We start from the raw sequence: 27,286 nt of genomic DNA, 5'->3' as shown, positions 1-27,286 counted from the left end.
ACGTTCTCCCTTTTTCTGAAACAATAGCATAACATCACAACATATAAAAACATACGATAAAATATCAATTAGCAGACTTAACTCAATCAAAAAACGTATGATTACACAAAGAACGAATAAATTTGATCTGCGATATCTGAGTACAAATGCACAGCTAATTAAATATTAGAGACAAACAGTCATGACCAAAAGGCTATCAAACAAATTCAAACACACTGAGAAATATTTAACCAATCAATGTTCACTTTAAAAAAAAAAAACGGTTTTTTATAATCTTGAAGTTTATACAAATGTTGTAAGAATAAGTGAAAAATTGAAGATATTACAAATAATCAAAGCTGGTATACAGCCAAGATCCATATAAATAAAAAATGACAAAAACTGTTTTATTGATAGGATGGATATAAGCACTAGTGATCCTAGACCTTCACGTATAAAATGGGATAAAATTAATAAACAAAAATATGAAAATTTACTACAAGAGAGATTAACTGAATTTAACGATATGTCTGTGGTTGAAACAGCTGAAAATATAGAGAACATTTTAACAAAATTTTAACATTATTGTGACTACTGCTGAAAGTCTATGCCCAAAAAGGAAAAAACAATTTAAGAGAAAAGGGGATTGGACCCCAGAAATGACTGACATTGTTAAGGAGGGTAAATTTCACTATTGGAAATGGAAAAATGAAGGTAATAAAGATAATAAATCTAGCATTAACTATAATTCGAATGAAAGTGCAAAAGAAAAAACTTCGTTCTGCCCAAAGAAGATTGGCTGCTGAGAAAAGAGAAAGTACGTATACCAACATTATGGAATTAAATGAGAATAATGATAATTAATTTTTCGCATTAGTAAATAAGCAGAGAAACTCAAGGTCATCCACAACTTCAATTTTAAAGGTTAATAATAGACTGTATAATAATTCAGCCTCTATTTTGGGAGCTTGGGCTGAATACTTTGAAGATTTGGTCTCACCATCTGTGCAAGATAAATTCGATAGTAAATTCTTTAATTTGGTTAATAATGATATTGAAATATTAACTGACATTTTCTTAAGTACAAGAGAACCGATTCAGGAAGTAACTGAGTACGAATTGAATAAATGTATTTTATCTTTAAAAATGAAAAAGCTCCAGATGTTGATAAATTCTCCATAGAACACTTGAAATATGGAGGACAGACAGTTATAAATATACTGACAAACTTGATAAACTTGATTTTTAAAACTGTTGCTGTCCCAAATAATTTACAAATTGGGATAGGATGCCCTCTGTTTAAAAATGGAGGAAAACCAAAAGAAGATCCAAATTCATATAGACGTATAACTATAACTAGTGCTCTTGGGAAAACTATAGAAAAGTTACATTTATCTCGTAACAAAAGCTCCGTTAAAAATCAGCAAAGTAGATTACAAAACTGGTTCACTGAATAGGAATCCCCTACTGTAGCGGGGTTGGTAGTAACTGAACTATAAAGAAAAGAAGCTAAAGAAAACGTTTACCGATATATATTGGATTAACTGATGCTAAAAAAGCGTTTGATATAGTATGGCATGCTGGTCTATTTAGAGAAATGCATAAAACGAACATTTCTGGAGATAATTGGTTATTATTTAGGGCTTGGTATGAAGACTTAACTACAAAAGTAAAATGGGAAGGAAATTTTTTTACGTGGGTTTAAAGAAAAACAAGGCGTCCGACAAGGTGGTGTTTGGTCTCCAACTGCGTATAAAGTTTTTATTAACTCTTTACTGAAAATCTATGAGGAAAATAAAATTGGGTCGTACATAGGTTCAATATACTGTGGTGCTCCAACTGTAGCAGACGATGTTACATTGATAGCTAATGATCCATATGATCTACAAACTATGATTAATATTCAAATGGACCATGCAAATAAGTTTAGATATACTATATTTAAGTGAACTGAAATCTTGTGTATTGAAAATAGGAGATAAGTCAGAACAATTCTGGCAGTGGCGGATTCAGGGGGGGGGCGTAGAGGGCGTACGCCCTCCCTTTGCTCGGACTTTTTTTTTTTTTTTTTTTTTTGTAAAATTAAGTTAATCAGACTAGACTTCGTGAACTTTGCCATTTCCCGACAATTCTTTTCTTATAAAGATATTTTTCGCTGGTATTTACTGATTGTCAAAGTCATATGATTTGCTATGGTGGAGTTGACCAGTGCGTTGAAAAAACGGCACACGGTCATTTTGAAATTCAAATTACAGTAATACACATTGCTTAGGCTGAGGATGTCATAACAATCAGGAAACCCTCAAAGCGACATAGGATTGAGCAAGAAAGTATTGACTTCTATGTCACTATTCCACCAAACAGAAAGTAATAGTAAATATTATACTCTATAGACTAATACACTCTCCTGAAAAAAAAAAGTTCCATAATATTATTTACCTACGAAAACATGTTTAACCCCAAATGCCCAAGCTAATTTTATAAATAACAAAGTTAAATAATGATCCCCAGTCATCCCGCCGCATTTTTGCGCCTGTTCCAAGTCAGGAGCCTCTGGCCTTTGTTAGTTTTGTATTATTTTATTTTTAGTTTCTTGTGTACAATAAATTATTTTGAAATTAGTATGGCGTTCATTATCACTGAACTAGTATATATTTGTTTAGGGGCCAGCTGAAGGACGCCTCCGGGTGCGGGAATTTCTCGCTACATTGAAGACCTGTTCGTGACCTTCTGCTGTTGTTTTTTCTATGGTCGGGTTGTTGTCTCTTTGACACATTCCCCATTCCCCATTTCCTTTCTCAATTTTAGAATAAGCTCTAGAAAAATTTCAAGTCTCATGTACGAACCATTTGATTTGAGGAGGCAGTCTGAGATATTTGAGAAAGAAAAAATTGACTCTGATTCTTGCCTTAAACAAAAATTCTGGCCGTATCTGGATTGAAAACAATAGTCTTGTCCACTTTTTTGCTATTAAAAACGAAAATTTGCAACAAAATTATTTAGCATAAAATGAACATGATGAATAAAAACGGGCGTAGTTTTTTTGTGGCCGGGGTTTGCATGTCTGACTGGAATGTCTGTTTCGCCGGACTTATATATATTGAATACTTTTTCAAGACCAGACTGTAACCTGCCTGCTGGGTGTAACCTTTAGGTCTCCATTTGTCGACCTTCATTCTAACTTCGTTGTCATTTCAGACACTTTCGTAATCTTTGGTGAATTTGGAACCCCTCACTTCGGTTCTCTAAGTTATGTTGGGTGAAACATATCAATCAAACATTTGGATAAAAACTGCTTGTTTGTCTTTTTTAACTCGTGTCGGTCGTATTGTAAATTTAATCGAATTTCCTTGTCTATTTTTTACTGACAAGTCCTACCTATATCAAATATATCAGTACATAGCTTTGGATCAATACTATCATTTTATGATAGAGAATTAATAGGGAGGATACAGCTTAAAAAATGTCCAACCCTTACACTTTACAGCAACTATAAAATATACATGCCCCAAGCCAGGAACCGTTTAAATAGTGCATATTACCCTTATTTTATGTTTTTAGGAATAAAAAGGTACCAAAAAATTTAAAATTTACCGCCCCCCCATTTCAAAAATCCTGGATCCGCCACTGTCTGGTATATGAACGACCAAAAGTTAAATACACCAATCAATGCTACCCACTTAGGTATAAAAAGGGACATAAATTCTAAATTTGGAGTTAAAGAGGTTGTACCAGATAGAATACAAACTGCTCGTAAAACAGTATATGCATTGATGGGCGCTGGTCTCTATGGCCTGAGTGGTCCGAGAACACAATTAATTGTGACAGCTTCCGAAGTGCTAATTTTTAACCTTTTTCAGCTGGACCAAATCACTACTTTCCTGTAAAATTCTGTACCCAAATTTTTTTACAGTGTAATTTCACCCCCCTACTTACAATTTGAGGCATTAAACATGGAGAAACATATGAAAAGTATGAAGGAAACATTCAGTCAAACTATCACATTTTAGAGTAGGATACAAAAGATAGATTTATAGGTCAGACTTATATTTTAGTTTCTTAATTTAATAGAACGCAACCGATATAAGACACAAACGTGCCGAAATAGTCGTGGTATTGACCGCAAAACGTAAGTGATATCATAATCGTTTTTCCTTGTTTTTCTCCTGAAGATAAAATCGGTTATAAAATCATTTAAGATATATTTAAACACGTGTGAGATAGTCTACAACTGAATTATATAACACATATCATATAACTTAAAACATCCTTGATGAATTGATCTAGGTCCCGTGATTTACTTGGCTATATTGTAGCATCCAACAAAGATTAAAATTAAATGCAATGGCAAAGGATTTAGATTCTATGATTAAACCAACTATTAAAAAAACTCTTCGTTCATTCAATGTTGATACTACAAGCTGATTTGAAAAAAAGATATATGTAGTTAGAAATTATGGGTTAATTGTATGGGAGCTTTGTTTTAGATAATAGTTATATAAAGTGTCACGATATTCCTTGTGAAAAATATAAACACAATAAACTAGATCCAAGTAAAACATGATTATGAAATCTCCACCACAATACAAAATGAAAATATATATGAAGATGAGTACTTATGTAATGTGAACAATTAGATGTGATACTAATCATGAATGTGCAGAAAGAAGAAATGAGCATATATTGAGAAAAAATATCTTTGAGATGAACACTTATTTATAAAAGTTTGTTTGTGTATATGCCATTTGCCAGCAACCAAACAACAATGATACAAGAAAACAGCCGAAATGGTAAATTCAACGTTTGTAAAACCCGTTGTCTGTGATTATTCAAAGTTAATTGCTAATGGTTAAATTTTATATTTTTTAGTGTTAGTCTAGATTGTTTTTCAGATCTGTTATATTTTATGACGATATACTGATTGCATAACCATGCTTGTAAACGTTTTACAGCTAAATAGACAACACGGTGGTGCTGAAATATTGTAGCACATATCCGATAATTTTATATCACGTACAAGGGGAAATATTTTCGAACAACTGAGTTAAACTGCATGATAATTGGCGGCAAAGGTAAAATTATTCTAAGGTATGTTAAGGGGATAAGACTCACTCGTTTATGATGTGTCTCAATTCAGTGTTATATGATTGTTGCTTATAATAACTAATAAAATATGCGATAAACATTTTGCGAAAGATGATCTTCCGTAAAGTTTTAATTTTGTAATCCTGAACGAGAATTTTTCAAATTATTAAAAATCTTTAAGAGTTATGTCTACAAAAGAATTTTACGAATATATCTTCATTTAATCGATATACTTAGTAGTCGGGCGTTTAATTTTGTCCGATTATTAGTTGGACTTTAATAATTTTTACAGGTTAATAATTTTTGAATGTAAATTCTTGTTATTTCCAATTCATATAACAATGATATGGAATATCAAAATTCTCAAAAGTGTAATGCCATCTGTCATTGAAACGACCTGGAATGCATTTTCCTGATTCAATCATTTGTTACAGCAAGTAGGCGTTTAGTAAACTAGCCACCCAGGGGGTATAATGCTCTTTTGTTTGTAATTCTAAGAACTGATGTGTTAAAATATACCAAGTAATCTAAACATTAAATGTAAGGAAGTTTTCCTATGCATAGCAATAATATTAAATGACACTTTAATTAATCTTTTTTCCAACCGAATTACAAAATATTATATAAACAGACCGAAATTTAAACTAATGTCTTGTATGGACGTGTTTATGTTAAAATGTCGAGTAAACAATTCAAGCTTTTACAAATTAAACAAAGAGAGCTAGATAAAAGAAAAACAAAAGTTTATATCCAAGCTGTAGATGTCTCATTATGACAATTATCTTGTATACCAGTTAATCCTTTAAACGTTCTGATTTAATAAATATCTTTAATAGCATAACTCTCAGTAATGTTATGGTTAATTGAATGTTGAAATCATTCTCTTTTTGACATATTTACCTATTATGTCAGTTTGGTTGTTTTCACACATCGTTAATGTTTTCCATTCGTTTGAGTTGCTTCAACATTTGATTTTGGACTTTCCGTTTAAAATTCAATTTTATTTTTTTTATTTTACTCTTTTCCCTCATAAATTTTAAAGTAAAAAAGTTGATATGCAATAAATCAACTTTTCTAATACTTTACAATTTCAAGTTACTTACATAAAAAGTAAATTCACAAAAATAATGAACTGAGAGGAATATGATCTCGGAAAGTCCTTAATCACATGGCAAAATCAAACAACAAAACACATCAAACAAAAAAACACATCAAAACCGAATGGACAAGAACTGTCATATTCCTGACTTGGTAAAGGCATTTTCAATTGTAGAAAATGGGAGGTTAAACCTGGTTTATAGCGCTCATCCTCTCACTTTGATGACAGTCTCGTCAAATTCCGTTATATTTACAATGATGCGTTAAATAAACAGACACAATGAATAAAATAGTCAAAATATGGGTACAGCAGTCATCAGTACAACACTTTAACAGAACACAAACACATCTATCTACAAATATGTTCATTGATTCGCGTGTCTGACGTCAGAAAATTTAAAGGTCACAAACATTTTTTGTTCAATGTACATACAAACAATTTTAAAATTTCACATAGGCAATGTTAGCAAACAGGGTTAAAAAATCAAAAGAATGTAAGAATAGATTTCAGTAATAGACTGAGATTTAAAATAGTCCAAAATTTATATAGAATTTATAAGAATCCAACACGCATATAGATATCATATTGCAAAATCGAAAGCACAAACACATTAAACGAATGGATAACTACTGTCATATTCCTGACATGGTACAGACATGTTTGTATTGAGAAAATTTATTTAATTGATAGAGTTCTATTATCTAATTATTTTTTTTCACTACACACGAGTGGACAGTTTCATCATATACAATGTAAATATAAAGAGAAAATGTAGTATGATTGCCAATGAGACAAATTTCCACGAGAGACCAAAATGACATAGAAATTAACTATAGATCACCGTACGGCCTTCAACAATGAGCAAAACACACGGCGCATATTCAGCTATAAACTGCCCCTAGATGACAACGTAAAAGAATTAAAACGAGAAAACTAACAGCCTTATTTAAATAGAAGCACTGTTTTATAAAACACCCAACCATTTAGAAAAATTATAATGAATTCATCGTATATGTGATATAATATATTTTTACAAATAGATCCTGTTATACCTGAAAACAATATTGGTAATACTATTAAACTTGAAAAAACTTTTCTTTTTTAATCAGATAAAACTAAATGATTGAACAGTGCACTAATGTATATATAAAAACTGTGATACTACATACATGTATATGTAACCAATGGTGTATAACCTTAGTAAAAAATAAAAACATAAAAAAACAAAAGATCCAAAAATACAAGAAACAAAAAGAAACCTATGAATAGGATATTTATAACGATTAAATAAATTCATCATAGATACCAGGACTTAATTTAGTATATACGCCAGACGCGAGTTTCGTCTGCTGAAGACTCATCAGTGACGCTCGAATCCAAAAAAGTTTAAAATGCCAAAGTACGAAGTTGAAGAGCATTCAGAACCAAAATTCCTAAACGTTTTGCCAAATACATTAGTAGATACATTCTTTAAAGTATAATCTAATACTAAGATTACAACAATACATTCAACTGTCAATCAATGGAAACGACGCTCCTAATGGTCTTTGTCTAAAGGGTACAAAAAATAACTGGTAAAAACCCATGTTCTCGGAAATAAGATATAGCATATGTATATATAGATGTTTCCTTTACAATCGGAGGGACTTTACATCTAAAACCCTCAAGGTAAGTTTTGTTGAGAAATTTTGAACGTAATTATAGTGGTCAACACTTCCGTGTAGACAAAGAATTATTATTGATATGGTCATGCATTTTTATTAACTTTTTGAAAAACCGGATTTTTTCAATCCATAAGTAGTTTTTAACCCAATAATACTTTTAACCTGTATTTGGAAAAAAACTCAATACTCTTCAACTTCGTACTTTTTGTTTTAACTTTTAAATTTTTCGTGCATTACTGATAAATCTTTTGTACACAAAACACACACGTCTGTTATATATTTTTCAAACTTGGGAGTTTAAAGTAAAATTATTTTCAGCGGACTTTTTATATTTATATTATTTTAAGTGTTAGTTAATGGTTTTATTGAAATCGTTTAAAAAAAATAATTCTCAAAGCTTTTCAACATTGAAATTGTAACATACGATATACGATACTTAGTACCTTGGGATACTACACGGCATATTTTGTTAATGGTGAACAAAATGGTAAAACATGCTACACGGAGAAACAACTGATCAATATGCTTGAGTTTCTTATTAACAACATATTGGTTGAATTGGGAGGTAGACTTTTGGTATATATCTCCCAATTGATACGATATTCCCGTGCTTGCATTTCCTATCATGATTTTCTTGAAAGAGGATTACTGCTCACAAGGAAGCTATTAAACCAAGAGTTCCAAATGGTGAAGTTGAAATCATCCCTTCGTAAATTTTACGGACGCCATCACGAGTTGGTTGACCGTTATGGAATAACCGTTTCACAAATGATATCGGATATGTTCCTTACGTCGTAACTACAATCCCCTTCCCTTTCATGAATGTGACCTACCGAATTAGACTATTTACCGGATTTGTAATCACATAAGCAACACGACGGTAGCCGCATGTGGAGCAGGATCTGCTTACCCTTCCGGAGCACCTGAGATCACCCCTAGTTTTTGGTTGGGTTCGTGTTGTTTATTCTTTAGTTTTGTATGGTGTGTCATGTGTACTATTGTTTTTCTGTTTGTCTTTTTCATTTTTAGCCATGGCGTTGTCATTTTGTTTTAGATTTACGAGTTTGACTGTCCCTTTGGTATCTTTCGTCCCTCTTTTCCCTGTGAACTAACTGTGCTCCTCTCCTTGCCGACCTATACTTATTTTTATATGAATTGGAGTTCCTTCATACAATTGTCAAAAATAATGAGACCAAAGAAGCCAGGTCATATTATTTTACATTCAGATATATTGATGATGCTCCTTCCGTTACGAATCTAAACTTTCTGAATGGATTCCATTAATAGAACTTGTACATATCGTCATTGTGTGGTATTGTTCAATGATATTTTTTTTGTTTTCTTGTTTTTCATTTTGTTTTAAGTTCGTCTATATGCCTTTTTCTATTTCTTTGATACATATGACATGGCTCTTAATATCGTCTTAAATTGTTGCTAACTTGCTAATGTGCTTTGTCTGAATCCATTTTGTGCTTCTGTGGTAATTATTTGTTTGTTTTATAGTGATTTGGGTTATAACAAAATGTTGACTTCAGTACCCGTATTTTTGATATTTGGTGGTGAAATATCGTATCATAGGTCCGACAATTTTCGAAATTTATATCACTTACAATGTGACAACTGTTTCTAATAACTAGGATTTCTTTCATGCTGGAACTGGTGGTTTTTTTTAAATTTCAATGCTTTTCATGTCTATATTAAATGTTCTTGCCAACAGTTAATTTTTTTATCGCTGCCCATGAGTGTTGTAAATACGAACAAAGGCGTATAGCGTAAAAGTGATAAGCCATGTATTTTTAAAATCTGATATCTATGATGAGTTATTTACAACCACCTGGGTCGATGCCACTGCTGGTGGAGATTTATTTCCCCGAGGGTATCACCAGCCCAGTAGTCAGCTGACATGAATTATCATTGATATGGTTATATTTATAAATTAATTGTTTACGAAATTTTGAATTTTTGATATACTAAGGCTTTTCTACCTAGGGCATAGATTGCCGTAGCTTGATTTGGCATTTGGATTCGAGCGTCACTGATGAGTCTTTTGTAGACGAAACGCACGTCTGGCGTATATACAAAATTTAGTCCTGATATCTATGATGAGTCTGTTTTCAATATGATGTTTTTTTCATTATCGTAAGTTTTATCATGTCCGGGGTTTTTTTTCTTCTTTTTTTTTAATAAATGTTTTTGTAATCAAGATATATAATCCGAATCCGTATTTAAACCACTCATTTTCATTCTTAGAACAATATGCATTTTGATATTAATTCTCATGTTGTGACAGATCTGCTGTAAATTTGATATCTGTAATCCTGATCTAGAACCTTTTTGGATTCTCAATTAGCTACTATTTGTCATTTAATAAATAAAGGCAACAGTAGTATACCGCTGTTCAAAACTCATAAATCCATGGACAAAAAACAAAATCGGGGCAACAAACCAAAACCGAGGGAAACGCATTAAATATAAGAGGAGAACAACGATAATAAAACACATCATACTTTTCTCTACAATAAAGATTTAAAATCTTAAATATGAAATACATTTGATATAGTCAAGAGTTTGATATTGTCTGTTTAAGGACTTCCAAATGTTTTTAAATATACATTGTAGCGAATACTTTCTACATGGGTAATGCCTATTGAATGTAAAACATTGCTATTTTCAATTGATTCAGTTAAAATATCAAATATCAAAATACTTAAGAGTTGAAAAGCCAATTATTATTTCAAACGACAAGGAATGCAAATTTTCTGAATAACTTCAGTAATTCGGATAAACAAGTGGGCGTAATGGACAATATCATAATAGCTATCTAAGGGATAAACTATCCTTTTGTTTGTATTTCTTAGAACTGATTAAAAAAAGTTCCTCGTAATATGTAGATACTGACTGCTATGAATTTTTTCCACGGATAGCAACTAAATTGACTGACACATTTAATAATCCTTTGTCCAACCAAATCACTATATTGTAATTATACAAATTAACGCTCAAACAATGGCATTGTATAGACGTGTCGATGTGAACCGTAGTGCATGATCAAATATCCTTACAAACATGACAAACGCGGCTGGTAAACATACCAAGTTTCGCTAAATGAATTATAAATATACGAAATATTTATTTCGGGACCATATTTTGATATTAAAACTGTAAGATGTCTGGTAATGATAATAACCTTGCATACATGTAACCTGTGTCAACTGACTGAGTTAATTTGATGACGTTATTCTCAGTAAATATATGTGTGATTTAATGTTAAAATCCTTTCTTAACATATAGAAAAACCTACTGAAATAATATTTATATGAATAAAACATATTGTTTCGAATGCATCATGGTATACTAGTAATGACAGTAATATGAAATTGAATAAAATATAAAAATTTAAATGTATTAGTCATATATTTAAAAAAACAACGATTGTAACATATATATGATATATTGTTTCATATTGATTTTTCCAAAAAGAAAGAATATAGAAGATGGAGCTGCAGTTTGGGTGTTTTCTTGTGCTAACGATGATGAGTCAGTTTGGATGCCATGCTGCAAATTATCAAGAAAAAGTACAGGTCTGATTCTTATATTCTGTACCATATGGGAATTTCAACCCTTCTCACATGGCATATAAATATTTATTTCTGACTTAGGAGATGGACATACTTTCTCTTTCTCTCATTTCACAGAAACATGAGTTGGAACCATGCAGTGGCGAGAACAAAAAATTGGTGTAACTAATTTTTTTTATATAGTCTGTGTGTGCAGACTATTGGGCCTTAAATGGTATAATTCAATTAGCTTTGTATTTTTTTAATACACATCTAAAGATCCAATTCGTAAGTTGAATGTTCCAATATTTAAACCTGTTATGTTTGTTTGCTTTGCTAAAAAAAATTGTTGCCAATATTATGGAGTTCAATGCCGCTGTCATACAAGTAACGGATTTTTCTGGCTATAAAACCAGGTTTTATCGACCATTTTCTATATCTGAAAATTACTTAGTTTCGTTTCGTGTGATGTGTTTGAGATTTTGACTTTGCCATATGATAATTATCCGTTTTGAAATTTATCCTTGGAGCTCTTTATTTTTGTTATTTAAACTTTTGAGCCTCTATCATTGACGGATAATGTATACTAATTCATAATTATATTGGTATCTTTTAGTTAATAATATATAGTTCCATATGACCCTCATTGGACAGACATTAAAGTATTTAAAGTCTCTTTCCGATCCAAAAACTGTTTATAAAACAGACAAGTGCTAATTAAAAAGCTTTCGTAGACAAGCAAACGTTACACTTTCCCAGTGAAAAAAACTCTTCTGAGGATTTGACCTGGTGTAGGCATTAGAGCCTCTGTGTGTACATGGTATGTGCATGTTTGTAAGTTCGAGAGATGACTGAATTCTGTGTGTACAGAGGATTTGTAGTCGATTGAATAAAGGCAACAATAGTTTACCGATGTTCAATTCTCACCAATTAAAAAATCAAATCAAGGGAAGACATTAAAACTGAGGAAATCACATGAACTCTTAAAGTAGTGAGACCGTGAAAACAGATAAAAACTGATATGAAATAAATTCTCAAAATGCACATAATATACATCTTATAACTTCGGTTTCTATTACTTTTGTTTTATTACAATTTGGTTACCATAACCTGCATTACTCATCAACGTTAGCCGTGTATGAATTTTTAATATAAGGCACTAAGCAAAGCAATGGCATGTAGGGTTCCGGTTTAAAAAAAGAGTGGCGAAAGATATCAGTGACATTCAAACTCATAAATCGAGAATAAACAGACAAAGAAATGAATAAAAAGATAAAAGACAAACAAACAAACAATACTACACAAGACACTACATAGAAAACTAAAGACTAAGCAACACGAACCCCATCAATAACTCGGGGTGATATCAGAACCTCCGGTGGGTGAGCTGATCCTGCTCCACATGTAAGACGTTAATATGCATAACAATTACTTTTGTTTTCTTATTATATAAGTGATGTAAACTATCTATTCTTGGATACTTATATTTATTTATTCGAGACTTTCAATGATATTTAATTGAAGATAACTAGAAGGCCTTTAAATTCTTGATTCGTTTCAGAGTTTTGAAGAAAAGGTTTTTGCCCATGTTGCTAATTTTACCCCAGCGTTTGCAAAAAGTACCTTGGAAGATCGAATGTATGATTTAAACACTCGTTTTCTGTCAATACTCATTAACAAAGTTGTAAAAGATGATGCAAAAATATGGAGCAAACTTGAAGCAGAAAGGAGGTCATACAGTGAAGCAATTGAAAGCCTTAAGACTGAGTATCATGAAGAAATTCAGACGGTAGACAGGCTCCAAAGCGAGGTCATCACTCTAGAGACGCAAACTGTAAGATTGAAAGAAAGGTGAGAGAAATAAAATGATATTTATTTTGTATGTGACTTGAATTTTAGGCTGAAACTATTGTTTTTTTTAATTTTAGAGATTCAAAAGAGGACATCAAATATAGGAATTGTAATATTCAACCCTTTTAAACTCTGAGTTCTACTTACGTCGAAGACTTTCAGACAAAAAAGAGTTCTTTTGGTTATGAAGATCCACAAAAAAAATCGAGCGTCACTGATGAGGGTTTTTTTTAGACGAAACGCGCGTCATTTTGTGGTCATCGCTCTAAAAGCTGTCTTTATATACCCGATTTCAAATTTAAAAATTTCTCTAAAAACCCTATATGATTTATTATTTAAGTTTACGCTTTAATGATGATACATAATGAATGGGTCCAAAACTAAACATTGGAACAAATGCAGATATGGTCCAATTATTGACTTGCAATCCTGCTTTGTCTCTGATTAATAACTTTCCGTTTTGAATTTTCCTCTGCGTTCAGTGTTTTTGCGATTTACTTTTTTTCTGGTAGTTGGTAGTTTATGAATTCGTTATTGTATTTATTGCAGTGTTGAAGATTTCAAATCTAAGTACCAACACATGTTAGACAACTATATGAAGCAATCCGAAATATTCAATGAACTTGAATTAAAACTGCGAAACACACAGCAAACACTAGAACAGAGAACACAAGAATATGTTGAAGTGGAAGAAAAAAATACCGTGTTAAGAGAGGCAAGTTGTCAAATTGAATTATATTTATATATATATTAAAATACCGATATGTCATGTTAACATAAATCTCCAGAGGTGTACTTTAACAGCATGAATGTGTGTAATTTGAATTTATGAGGACAGTTTTGAACCAATCTGAGGCCTAAGATGTTGTGAGGATGAAAATAAAGTTAATGAATTTCGTAAACGTTTCGTTAATGATAGTTATAAAAGCCTAAAATGTTCTGAAATAGGATCGCAGTTTTATAAATATCAATAATGTGGTCATTTTGATAAATTTCCTGTTTACAAAACTTTGAATTATTCGAAAAACTAAGGATTTTCTTATCCCAGGCATAGATTACCTTAGCCGTATTTGGCACAAAGTTTTACAATTTTGGATCCTCAATGCTCTTCAACTTTGTACTTGTTTTGTTTTATAAATATTTTAATTTGAGCGTCACTGGTGAGTCTTATGTAGACGAAACGCGCGTCTCGTGTACTAAATTATAATCCTGGTACCTTTGATAACTATTAACATCACTGGGTTGATACCACTGCTGGTGGACGTTTCGTCCCCGAGGGTATCACCAGCCCAGTAGTCAACATTTCGGTGTTGACATGAATATCAATATTTATGTGGTCATTTTTTTAAATTTCCTGTTTACAAAACTTTGAATTTTTCGAAAAACTAAGGATTTTCTTATCCCAGGCATAGAGTACCGTAGTCGTATTTGGCACAACTTTTTTGGAATTTTGAATCCTCAATGCTCTTCAACTTCGTTTTATAAATATTTTGATTTGAGCGTCACTGATGAGTCTTATGTAGACGAAACGCGCGTCTACCGTACTAAATCATAATCCTGGTACCTTTGATAACTAGTTTAAACAATTTACATCTTCTAAGAGAAGAGCTGCGATTAATTCAACGCTGTGTTACACAAAGCTGAATTACAAGCTGATAAACTATGTGAACAAAAATTGTTCAACGGTTATTTCTTACTATCATTTCTATTTTAGAAGTACTATAGGCAAGAGACTACCACCAAAATAACTGAAAAGAGAATGGAGACATGTGAACGGAAGCTTAAGGTTGGTTTTTGATAATACTTTTCGGAGTTTAAAGCATGTGAATTCAAAATACGCGTACCAACGGATTTTACTATTTTGAACGTGAATAGTTTTTTAATTTATTATCGGAGAATTTGTTAAAAGTTTGACACAAATCAAGCCAGAACAGAATACAGTTGTTGGTCTCAATATGACTAACGTTTCACTAGCACTTTTTTCCGACTTAGTGCTTATTAAGGATGACAACACTTTATTAATTGCGTACGCCCAAATTGGTTTCTCTGATTTAATCACATATATATATAAGAAACTGTCAAACCCAAACCCAAAGCCAATGATGTAGAAGATTTAAACACGTTAAAAACTATTTGACCAAAATGGACATCAAATGAGAAGAATACATTTTGAAAATAATATAATTTCCAATTAAGACGTCCATATAGTTATTGAAGTGAATCACTAAAATAATTCACATTTAAGCAACAATTAATTTACCGATGTTCAAAGTTCATAAGATGACTTTAAATATATAACTAGGTAATAGTAAATAAAAAATCGGAAAAAATGAAAGCATAGAGACATGATGCGTTGACTTGTTAAGCGTCTCTTGTAATGCGTGCATCCTGCTTCATACATCTTTCTCATATAAAGATGTGTATAATTAATGTTCTTCCTTTAAATATAATTTTTTTTTTAAATATTTGTTAGCTATTCGAATCTGTTCGGGTACAAGCGGAGACTGCGGAAGAATTTATAGAAGTGTCCTTGAGAGATGTTTCCAGATTGATTTTCAATATGCAATCTACATTCTGGACAAAAGTACAAAACTACTTTACCAAGCTAGAAGCAGAATTTAAAACTGAAGTAAGTAATAGTTTTTTTTAGAGTTAATTATGACTACACATTTTTTTATGTATTTGCATCACAAAAATAAGCCCTTTGCATCTAAGAAAAGTACAATGTAAAGAAAGTTTTTTTTTACCTAACTCCAAGGAAAATTAAAGACGTAAAGTCCCATATCGAATGGCAATATCAGAACCTCAAATGTATCGGAACAACAATGTGTAAACACATCAATTTACAAAAGATTAAGACAAATTGCTGTTAGCAAAAACTTATAGCATTGGATAACTAGATAAAGTGATATATAAATGTATATGTCTTGTGCGCAATGTACAGTGTGTATGACCTTACTCCGGGACTCCAACAATACAATGAAATTGGAAATGACAAAGTTTTCGTATTCCCCAAACTAAACAAAATAACCGGTAATAATGAATGAATTCTGATGTAAACATAACGTTTTTTTAACATGATATCAAAAGAAATATCTGTTTAAACCTATTTGTTAAAATTGTTATTTAGTCTGTGATTAAACATTGAGTGAAGGAAACAAACCTTGTAATTTACAGGTAACTAAGGTAAAGAAGATCGAGTATTCCAAGTATGATAAACTCGTCATAGAGCAGAAAGAAGAATTTGAGAGACAGGTAAATGTAACCAATATTTAATTTATTTAGATTACTAATGTCCTATTTCCAAAACTTAATAAAAAATAAGTTGTAGTTTTATAACTAATTACATTTTAAACCAGAAACCAAGTAGAAGAAACCAGATTTAGGTCACGCCTTCAACATAAGTTTAACCAATACCGTATTTGAAATAAATAAGAGACCCCCGACATGACAAATGTAGAGCAAATAAGAGAATAAAACTTAAGACCTGATTTACGTACAAATAGTAACATACAAATGATATACATAAATGCATGACCACCAATGATTTACAATCTACTGACTTTGGAAATACAGACTTCTTCTAAAAAGTGTGATCAACCATTATCAACCAAAAGAACGAGTACTGGTGATCCTGCAACAACACATCACAGGAAAACATATAGAAAAGGCTTGACTCATCAGATCGAAACACAACACACAAATAAATCACAAAACAACTTAACACACATTTCTGAGCGAACTGGCCGGTACTAAAAGCTAGTTCAAAGCCAGATGAAGTAACATAGAAGACTTATTTACCAGGAGCCTTTTGCCTTTGTTAGTCTTGTTAGTTTGATTTAATTTTGGTTCATTTATATGTTTTGGAGTTGAGTATGATGTCCATTTTTACTGGTCAAATACACATTTTTGTCAGCACTGGGTTGCTCTCTTTGATGGAATGAAGGAATAACAAACACATACATGTATGAATTGAAAACTGTCATTTATTATCAAAATGACAAATAATTGACAAAATGATATGGAAAGTTGTCTCATTTGCAATCATACTACATTTTCTTTTGGTATGTATGAACTTCCAAATAAAAACGATGGGATACACGTCCAGCAGGGTCTGCTGACCCTCATAGAGTACCTGAGACCACCTAGGTTTTAAAGGGATTTGCGCTGCTCAGTCTTTTGTTTATCTGTTTCGTTTTACACTGTGTCAATGAGACAACTCTTTATCCAATTCACAATTTGTAAACGTTAACCATTATATGTCTTCTTGTCGTTTTCGACTGATTACTTTGATAGATCATTGTGTATCTGTTGCTATCTAAAGTAGCAGAGACACAAAAATTAGGGAACCGCATAAATTCAAAAACAAATAGTGTTTCTGAGCATTGTGATTGTCTTCATATTTGTTTTCCATGTATAAGCGTGTTTAAAGGTGCTGTCTCGAACACTATGTTTGAAAATAGTCATTGACCTTTTACTTCAATAACACTAGATTGGTCAAATTACTTCATTTCAATATGGTCTATTGATGTCAATAGATAAACGGTTCCAGGTTTACCGCACCAGATGCGTATGTAATAAATAATGTATCTATATGTATGCCTAATTCTAAAATGTTTTAAAACTTTCAACTTAAATCTTAACTTTGGACAAAAAAATAAGAAAATTTGTAAATTTTACGGACGCCATCACGAATTTTTTTACCGTTATGAATAACCGTTTCACAGATACTTTCACAGATATGTTCCTTACATGCTCCTTCCCTTTTCAAGAATGTGACCTACCGAATTAGACTATTTACCCGATTTGTAATAACATTAGAAACACGACAGGTACCGCATGTGGAGCAGAATCTGCTTACACTTCCGGAGCACTGAGATCACCCACAGTTTTTGGTGGGTTTCGTGTTGCTGTGTCTTTAGTTTTAAATGTTGTGTCTTGTGTATTACTATTTGTCTGTTTGTCTTTTTCTTTGTTTGCTATGGCGTTGTCAGTTTATTTCGATCTATGAGTTTGAATATTTCTTTGGTATTTTTCGCACCTCTTTTGAAAATATTTGAAACCTGTCAAATTTGGGGTGCTATTGCAAATATCTTAATCTTCAAGAATATTATATTTATTTTTAGATAAGTATTGTCTACAAAGAAAAACAGGAAGATTCTAGAACAATTTCCAAACTAAAAGAAGAAAGAATTATGCTCCAAGAGAAACTAGCCATAGTTAAAGTTCAAATTGAGGCAAGTATCTATTTAATACGCACGGAGTTATTTATCTGTCTCACACAAGGATAGAAGCATTACAATATTAACCACTTTAATTTAACTTTGTTTAATTCCATCTTGCATTAACAGTTACTTCTGTTCTACTGATAACGACTGTGTTTTTTTTTTTACGTATTTACATAATCAAAGACAAATGCAAAACAATACATATTTGAGCTACTTAAACTAGAAATCTAGTTGGTGCAAATCACTTTAAAACATAATAGTACAAGCTTGTAAGGAAATATAAATTAAATACAAAATGTGTTTCTGAAAATTAGAAGAGTCAACCATTGAATATATTGAGACCATAAGAACCTGAATGGCTTCTGCAAAACTGCCAAAACCATCTGAATTCTCATTTTTATTAGTTTATTATGAACTTAAATTTGAAACGTTTAAATTTTTTTTTAGTAATTTCATTATTTATTTCAACAGGAATACAAGTCAAAAATAGAGGTAACTTCAGGACAAACAACCACTTATGACATAGTACTGAATGTGAGACGCGAGGAAGACGAAGGAATGCTTGAACAAGTTAACTTTTATGAAGTTTTAACAGACTTAGCTGAAGAAGAGTATGTTATATTGCTTCATAAGAGCATTTCATTTCATACGCATACATTTCCTTTGACATACTGTTAACTTCTTAAGTTATGAGGATCCTGTCTACTATTTAAATAATGTTTAGGTTTTCGATTATTATCGTTTTTTACTGAACAAAGGAGATTTTTTTATGGAGATTCTCATAAAAACATTTCTGTACAATTTGTCCCAAGTTAAGCGCCGTGCTGGTACGATATGCCATCGTTATAGTCTCTTTTTATGTACATTAAATGTCACCATAAAAACTAAGGGTTTACTACTTTTCAGTTTCGATAAGTGTAGTTATGAAAAAAGTAAAATCATCAAAATACCGAAGACCAGGAAAATTCAAAACGGAAAGTTCCTAATCAAGTCAGGATTATGACAGTTGTCGTCCATTCGTTTTATTTGTTTGGACTTTATTTTGCCATTTGATTAGGGACATTCCTTTTTGAATTTTCCTTGGCTTGCGGTATTTGTTTGATTTACTTTTTTTGTACGACAGTCACATTGAAAAAACATCCATTATATTGACAAAGACGTGTTAAGAAAACAAACAGACATAAGAGGAAAATATGTCCAAATTGGGGTACAGCAGTCAACATTGTGTTATAGTCTTAATAACTATAAAAGCAGAGAAATATGTAACAAAGAAACACTAAATGGCATATAGACAAAGCACACCATAAAAATGAAAGACAAGAACTAACCATAGAACATTCACACAATGACGGGATGTATAAGTACAGAGCCGCGTCAAATGTATCAAAGAAACTCAAAAAGGCATATACACAAAGCACATCAGTGAAAATTTAAAAAAAACAAGAGTACAAAAATGTAGCATAGCACAGCAAAACAATGACGGGATGTATATGTAAACGACTGTTACTTGTACATATCTTACTCTAATTGATACTACTTCCTTACTGGTAGAAACCTGTATGGTGTTTGTGTGAGTGTTTCCGAACAGTCTTTTCCACATTTTTTTGAAAAGTTAGCTTTAAGTAATAATAAATCCCACTACAAATTAATTCTTATCATTTGAACAATTTCATTTCAGTAACAACCAATGCTACAATGCATTATCTCGATCAGTTTGAAGTTCACGTTCTTTATATGAATACCTGCATACTGTTAATATAGTTATGTGTATCCCACTTTTTTTCTTCTCTTTTTGTACTTTGAACTATAATGACATATACAAAGTCCTTCTTACATTCCTTTTTTCACTTTTTTATCAAGCCAACAGTTATGATTAACAAGTGAATTGAACATCATTGAATTATGATTTTAGGGAAAGTCAATTGACAGCAGAAAAAATGACAATGAGATGGGAAGATTTGAAGACGTGGTTTAGTCAAGGTATGATGTTTTTAATTATTTTTTACAGTGTTATTCAATAACACGTGCAATTTATTGTAAAGTGACTTCGAGACTTGTATAGCACATTGAAATACTATTCAGTGTATTTTTTCTATCTATTTTAAGAAATCAACATTATCTTTATCGATGATTCGACTAAGTTGTAAAATATGACAGTTGTCATCCATTCGTTTAATGTGTTTGAGCTTTTGGTTTTTTCCTTATGGACATTTCGTTTAGAATTTTCCATGGAGTTTTGTATTTTTGTGATTTTACTTTTTACAAATTAGATTTTACTATTCTGATGACTGATTGTTAAAATTAGGGTATACAAATAAGTACATGTGGTGTAGTTGTCAATGATACACATATATATTGTAGTTTAAATAAAGTGAATAAAAGCTACTATTATAGGCAACCGTGGGGTCTTCAACTATGCAAATAAATAGATAATACAATACATGTTTTAATAGTCAACGAGTATGCAACATTTTAATCTGTAAGGTTTGTACAAACATGACCAATAGTACGGGTGGAGCACGATGGGCTTATCCTTCTTGAAAAACTGAGATAACCACCAGTTTTTGTTGGGGTTCATGTTGCTCGGTTTAGTCTCTAGTTAACAATGTTGTGCTTGTGCACTGTTTTTTCTTGTCTGTTTGTCTAGACAGTTGTTCAATTTGTTTTTGGTCACGACTTTTTCAGTTTATTTTTTTAATTTCGAGTATGAATCTTTCATATATATATAGGCACCTTTTATGTGAAATCATTGAAAACCATACCCCATCTCCTTATTTGTAATAAAAAAAATTGTATTTCTTTGTAAAGGTTTTGAATCAATACAGTTTGTATAAAACTAGTTAATTTTCAATGATTTCATTATCTACATTGAATCACATGATGTACATGATTGCTACTATAGGTCACTGTACGACCTTCAGCAATGGGTAAAAACCGAGAAATTAAATATAAAAGATGCATTGAAGTTACAAGATGCCAAAACAATTCAAACGAGAAAACCGATTCATATAATGACTACTCACAAAAAAAACACTCATTGATATGTATTTCTGTAACTATACTGTTCATACAATGATGAAATATTTAAAAAAAAAAACAAAAAAAAACGCTATGGTTTTTGTATTGCAGGTATCAATTTCCATAGTCGTTTTTAAACAATGGTATACTACTGTTGCGTTTATTTGGACAAAACTTTCAAAATTTTCAAAAATAGTGCTCTTCAACTTTGTAACATTTCAAGCTGTTGGGCTTTTGCATTCAGATGTAACAAATGCAAATGCTTGGTACTTTTTGAAGATCCACCAGAATACATAAGAAAAAGACTTGAATCAGCCAAAACTTTACTGGACAACCCTACGACAGTACAGAAGGCTGATTGGGAATCTTCTCAGACTCAGGTTAGTTAAACCATGATACTCAGACAAAACTTGATATTGATAAAGTTATCTAGAAGTTGTTTAGTTGTTTTTAGCCGAAGAGGAATATTTACAAGATATCAAGCGTTTGTTTTGACGAGGTTCGAACGAACAAGCACTCTATACTCTATGTTTTCTGAAATAAAAGGAACGGTTTAAATGTGAATATACGATTTTAATAAATTGTCACTTTATCATACAAGGTAAGCATACAAATATCGATAGAACATTCAAAACCATCAGTTGGATAATCAGACAAATGCTGTGTCATTAATTGTTGATTTGTGTACTTTGATAAGGACTCTTTTATTGTATCATTGAAATGACTTATTATTTTATATCGTATTAAAAATAAGATGAAACGAAAAATGTAAAATCAAATCGTTTACGATGATATAACTTTGGTGCAACAAATGGCATTCGTCAGTGTCGTGTTCTTTCAATTTTCATTTTTCTCTGAACGACACATTTGCCCATACAAAAGTAAAACACATTGCCTGATTGTTTTAAAAGTTTTGATATAAAACAATTTGTTTGTAAGGTGTTTACCAGCCTAAACTCACATGTCTTTTTAATTTTCAGGAAAGCCTAGATCAGCAAATACAAATGGAAGGCAAGGACCTCGAATGAAACATGTGATAAGTAAAACTTTCTTTTTTATATTTATATTGTTTCCCCTTTTTTTAGTTATTGAAATTATTTCAATTACAATAAATATATTACTATCATTGAATCATTCATATTGGTTATAAAAAGAACTAATTGTGGAAGGAAGCCATGGTTGGTCATTATTTAGAATTAAGAAATTACATACAAACTAAGATTCTAACAAAGGATGAGTTTACTTGGAATCTAGGTTATTTCTGTCATAAAGCTCTAAATGTATTTAGATACGTTGATGTGCATGACTTCTAAATGTTTGTGTTTTTTAAAAGCTTTCATGATAACGGTCAATTGAGAAAAGCTCCTTGGACGGAATAAATAGATGAAGTGCTAGTTTTATTTAGTTTATTTATGCTTTGGTGTTGTTTAAAAAGTTAGACTGCTCATTATTTTGCCAACTTATAAAACTGTTAGAAACAAAAATATCACAGAAAAAGCTGTTTGATTTATATTTTATTTCTCCGATAAAATCCAAAACTGTACCTCACATATGAACACATATGAAAATACAAAAAAAATTGGTATATATAAATATTTCAAGGATACAAATAATGATACATAAACCAAGTACGACTTATATTTATGTATTTTCAGGAAAGCCTAGGCCAGCAAGTAACGTAAATGAACAGCAAGATCAAATTTGTGAAAGGCAAAACAAAAAGCTAGCAGAAACTCAATGGAGACATGTTATCAGTCTTATTCTCTTTTTTATATTTTTAATTTTTCGCCCTTTTTCGAGAGTTTGATAAAGAGAATTATGACTTATCTTTGTAAAACCATTGTAAATTGTGTGTCTTATTTATGCAACATTGTTATTCATCTATAATGTAATCAGATCGTGAAGCCACCTAATGTTATGGCAAAGCTATCTTCTTTTACAATTGATATCGTATCAACATGTTAAAATGTCTTCATATCTTTTAAATACGAAACACATGTAAAACATATTCAGTATTAAGTGTTATAGTTCTTTTTCTTTTTTGACATGCGGTCTTCTTGTGTTGTTGATATGCTTGGACAAACCAGAATGCATATGTTCTATTATTTCGGATTTATGACAGCAAACCCAACAATTAACATAACATTTTGATTGTATATGAAACAATGATTTTATAGTCCATTTGCCAATTACCGATTTGATTCTGTTATTACACATTTTTAAAACAAATCACTTCCCTTTGTCAATCGTAGACTGGTTCCATACCGGACAAAATTGGCTTTTGCCAATGCAAAGTATAATGAATTGAAAGTGGTGTATCGGCGGTTTAACTAATTTTTCATAAAAAATAATTTCTCATCACAAAAGTATTTAGAATAACAACAAATTAATGTAATTAAAAGATTTGAAAACCTTAAAGATTACTTCCATTATGAACTTGTAAATTTTCTCGTTCTGCTAGCTCTCCATTATAAATGAAAATTAATATCCCTCTTAAGGGAAACAACTGAAAGAGGGATAACTAATTACAGGGTCAATTACGGGAATTGGCAAATAGCCTATTGTGCCTGAAATAAAGGCAACAGTAGTATACCGCTGTTCGAAAGTCATAAATCGATTGAGAGAAAACAAATCCTAGTTACAAACTAAATCTGAGGTAAACACATCAACTATAGGAGGAAAACAACGATACAACAGCAACATTGTACAACAAAAAAAACAATGCAACACCCACAGATAATATAAAAATTGCCATTTTCCTGACTTGGTGCTGGACATTTTAAGAACAAAATGATGGGTTGAACCTGGTTTTGCAGCAAGCCAAACCTCGAGCTTTTATGACAATGTTAGATATCACATTAAAATGACAACATCACATAAACCCTTTATTTCATTCTGTATTGAAACGAAGGTTATTTTGCCTTTCTTTTGTTATATGAAACGGCATTAAAAGAGGGATGAAAGTTACCAGAGGAACAGTCAAACTCATAAATCGGAAATTAACTGACAACGTCATGACTAAGATTGAACAGGACAAACAGACAAACAATAGTACACATGACACAACATAGAAAACTAAAGAATAATCAACACTAACCTCACAACTAAAGGTGATCTCAGATGCTCCGGAAGGGTAAGCAGATTCTGTTCCACATGTGGCACACGTCGTGTTGATTATGTTATAACAAATCCGGTAAATAGTCTAATTCGGTAGGTCACATTCATGAAAGGGAAAGGGATTGTAGTTACGACGTAAGGAACATATCCGATATCATTTGTGAAACGGTTATTCCATAACGGTCAACCAACTCGTGATGGGGTCCGTAAAATTTACGAAGAGATGATTTCAACTTTACCATTTGGAACTCTTGATTTAATAGCTTCCTTGTGAGCAACAACCCTCTATCAATAAAATCATGATAGGAAATGCAAGCACGGGAATATCGCATCAATTGGAAAGCTGAAATCATCTCTTTTGTCGTAAAGTTTTGTTTTCAATCGACCCTCATTGTCAATTTCTAGATGTAAGTCAAGATATGAGGCCGACTTAACTGTATATGTTGTATCCTTTATCACTAGTTCATTAGGATAGATGCATTCGACATAGTCACCAAAGTATTTAGTGTAAGAACATCATCTATGTAGCGGAAAGTAGAGTGTAAGGATATTGCTAACTTCTTATCTCATTCCTAAGAAGTTCCTTTATGAAGTCAGCCTCAGTATAATAAAGAAACAAGTCGGCAAGAAGATGACACAATTCGTTCCAATTGGAATGCCGATATTCTGTTGAAAAACACGTCCTCCGAACGTAACAAATATGTTGTTAATCAAGAAATCAAGCATGTTGATAATGTCAGTTTCAGAGAATTTTTTGGTTTGAATCAGAGTGATCCTTTGCAAAGTAGGATTTATCCCTTCCCAAGACAAGATACTTGTATATTCGTTGGCCATTCTTTTTATGAAGCAAAGCAATACCAATTCTTTCAATTTAAAGTGGTCTTTGCATCGGAAAATAAAAAAATTCACTCTAAAACCAGTTGTTGGCTTGGTACGGGTTATGTTCTTTTCATATATTTTATGAAGGTATGATACTAAACCCCTAACGGGTGGGATTGTGCTTACTTTTCATATAATGAATATATAATCGTTCAATCATATTAATTGAGGTATGGAGCTAGCATGTCAGTACCTGACATTAGTCCTTTGTAAATACATGTATCATTGACATTTTGCTTAGTTTCTTTTGTTACCTATTCTGACATCGGACTCGAACTTCTTTTGAAAAAAGTAAAATCACAAAAATACTGAACTCCGATGAAAATTCAAAACGAAGAGTCCTTAATCAAATTGTCAAAATAAAATGATAAATAAAGGCAACAGTAGTTTACCGCTGTTCAAAACTCATAAATCCAAAGACAAAAAACAAAATCGGGGTAACAAACTAAAACCGAGGGAAAAGCATTAAATATAAGAGGAGAACAACGACATAAAATATAAGAGGAGAACAACAACATAACACTAAAATGTAACACACACAGAAACGGACCGACCATCAGACAAAATCCCACGAGAATAACGAATATAACATCAAAACCAAATACACGAATTTGGGATAGACAAGTACCGTGACACATAAAACACATCAAACGAATGGACAACAACTGTCATAATCCTGACTAAGTACAGGCATTTTCAAATTAAACTGAGTTGTATTGGGTGTATTGTCACCTTCATTTGTCTCTTCATATAAATGATAGAGCAATAGCTCACTAAAGGTTACTGGCCTTTTTTTTTAAAGCTACAGCTTAATGTAATGAAACCCAAATTTTGTGAGATTAAAAGAACATTGCAACATATATTTTTAAGGAAAAAAACATGTGAATATATCTCTAATCATATGCTCTTTCAGATGAGAAAAAAAGGGGGATCACCGCACATGTTATTATGCTGTATTATAAAATAGGTAAATTCACAACACATTCTCCTGTAAAAATACCTTATCAGAGTTATCTGACAAAACGTGGCACGGTACTTGTTTATCCCAAATTCATGTATTCGGTTAAGATGTTATATGTGTTATTCTCGTTGGATTTTGTTTGATGTTTGGTCCGTTTCTGTGTGTCTTGCGTTTCGGTGTTGTGTCGTTGTTCTCTTATATTTAATGCGTTTCCCTCGGTTTTAGTATGTTACCCCGATATTGTTTTTTGTCCAAGGATTTATGAGTTTTGAACGGCGGTATACTACTGTTGCCTTTATTTATCTCCCCTAATGAAGTAAAATTGAAAACACAAATGAATAAAAAAAATAAAATCACACAAATACAGTACGCCGAAAAAAATCAAAACTGAAAGTTCCGAATCAAATGTCAGGATCAAAAGCTCAAACACACCAAACGAATGGATAACACCTGTTATATTCCTTACTTGTATAAGCATTTTCTTAAATGGTTGATTCAACCGAATTTTATGGCTAGCTAAATCTCTCTCTTGAATGACAGTCGCATAAAATTCAATTATATTGACAACGATGTGTGAACAAAACAAACAGACATAATAGGCAATAATGTCAAAATTTTGGGAACAGCGGTCAACATTGTGTTTCAATCTGAATCACTATAAAACAAAGAAATATATGTAACAAAGAAACACAAAAATGCATATACACAAAGCACATTAGCAAGAAGAAAAAAAACAAGATTACAAAAATATACAATTGCACAATAACGCAATGACGGGATGAGTAAATACAAAGCCACGTCCAATGGACATCATCAAAAACAGACTAAAAATTAAAAGTAATCTTCGT

At 31.7% G+C, this 27,286-nt stretch overlaps 1 protein-coding gene across 2 annotated transcripts; it reads left to right on the top strand.

The window, feature by feature from the left end:
• Nucleotides 1-11,300: 11,300 nt before the first annotated feature.
• LOC134706202 (CAP-Gly domain-containing linker protein 1-like) lies at nt 11,301-23,506 on the top strand. 2 transcript variants are annotated; one of them, XM_063564929.1, is made up of 12 exons: nt 11,301-11,408; nt 12,946-13,235; nt 13,785-13,950; nt 14,950-15,021; nt 15,709-15,864; nt 16,413-16,490; nt 18,362-18,472; nt 18,935-19,074; nt 20,376-20,443; nt 21,761-21,861; nt 22,462-22,514; nt 23,137-23,506. In XM_063564929.1, exons 1-11 carry the CDS (start codon nt 11,322-11,324, stop codon nt 22,507-22,509), a joined length of 1,317 nt encoding a protein of 438 aa, XP_063420999.1. In that variant the 5' UTR covers nt 11,301-11,321; the 3' UTR covers nt 22,510-22,514; nt 23,137-23,506. The 2 variants fall into 2 exon arrangements, with proteins under 2 accessions (XP_063420999.1, XP_063421000.1); XM_063564930.1 differs by having other exon boundaries at nt 22,462-22,521.
• Nucleotides 23,507-27,286: the final 3,780 nt, after the last annotated feature.

Source organism: Mytilus trossulus, chromosome 2, assembly GCF_036588685.1.
Source record: "Mytilus trossulus isolate FHL-02 chromosome 2, PNRI_Mtr1.1.1.hap1, whole genome shotgun sequence".
Lineage (NCBI taxonomy): Eukaryota > Metazoa > Mollusca > Bivalvia > Mytilida > Mytilidae > Mytilus > Mytilus trossulus.
This window is presented reverse-complemented; position numbering and strand designations above follow the sequence as displayed.

Coding starts and splice junctions, on each gene's coding strand:
- LOC134706202 (XM_063564929.1), top strand. CDS start 11,322: ATGGAGCTGCAGTTTGGGTGTTTTCTTGTGCTAACGATGATGAGTCAG. Junction 15,865..16,412: donor AAGCAGAATTTAAAACTGAA/GTAAGTAATAGT, acceptor TGTAATTTACAG/GTAACTAAGGTAAAGAAGAT. Junction 16,491..18,361: donor AAGAAGAATTTGAGAGACAG/GTAAATGTAACC, acceptor ATTTATTTTTAG/ATAAGTATTGTCTACAAAGA.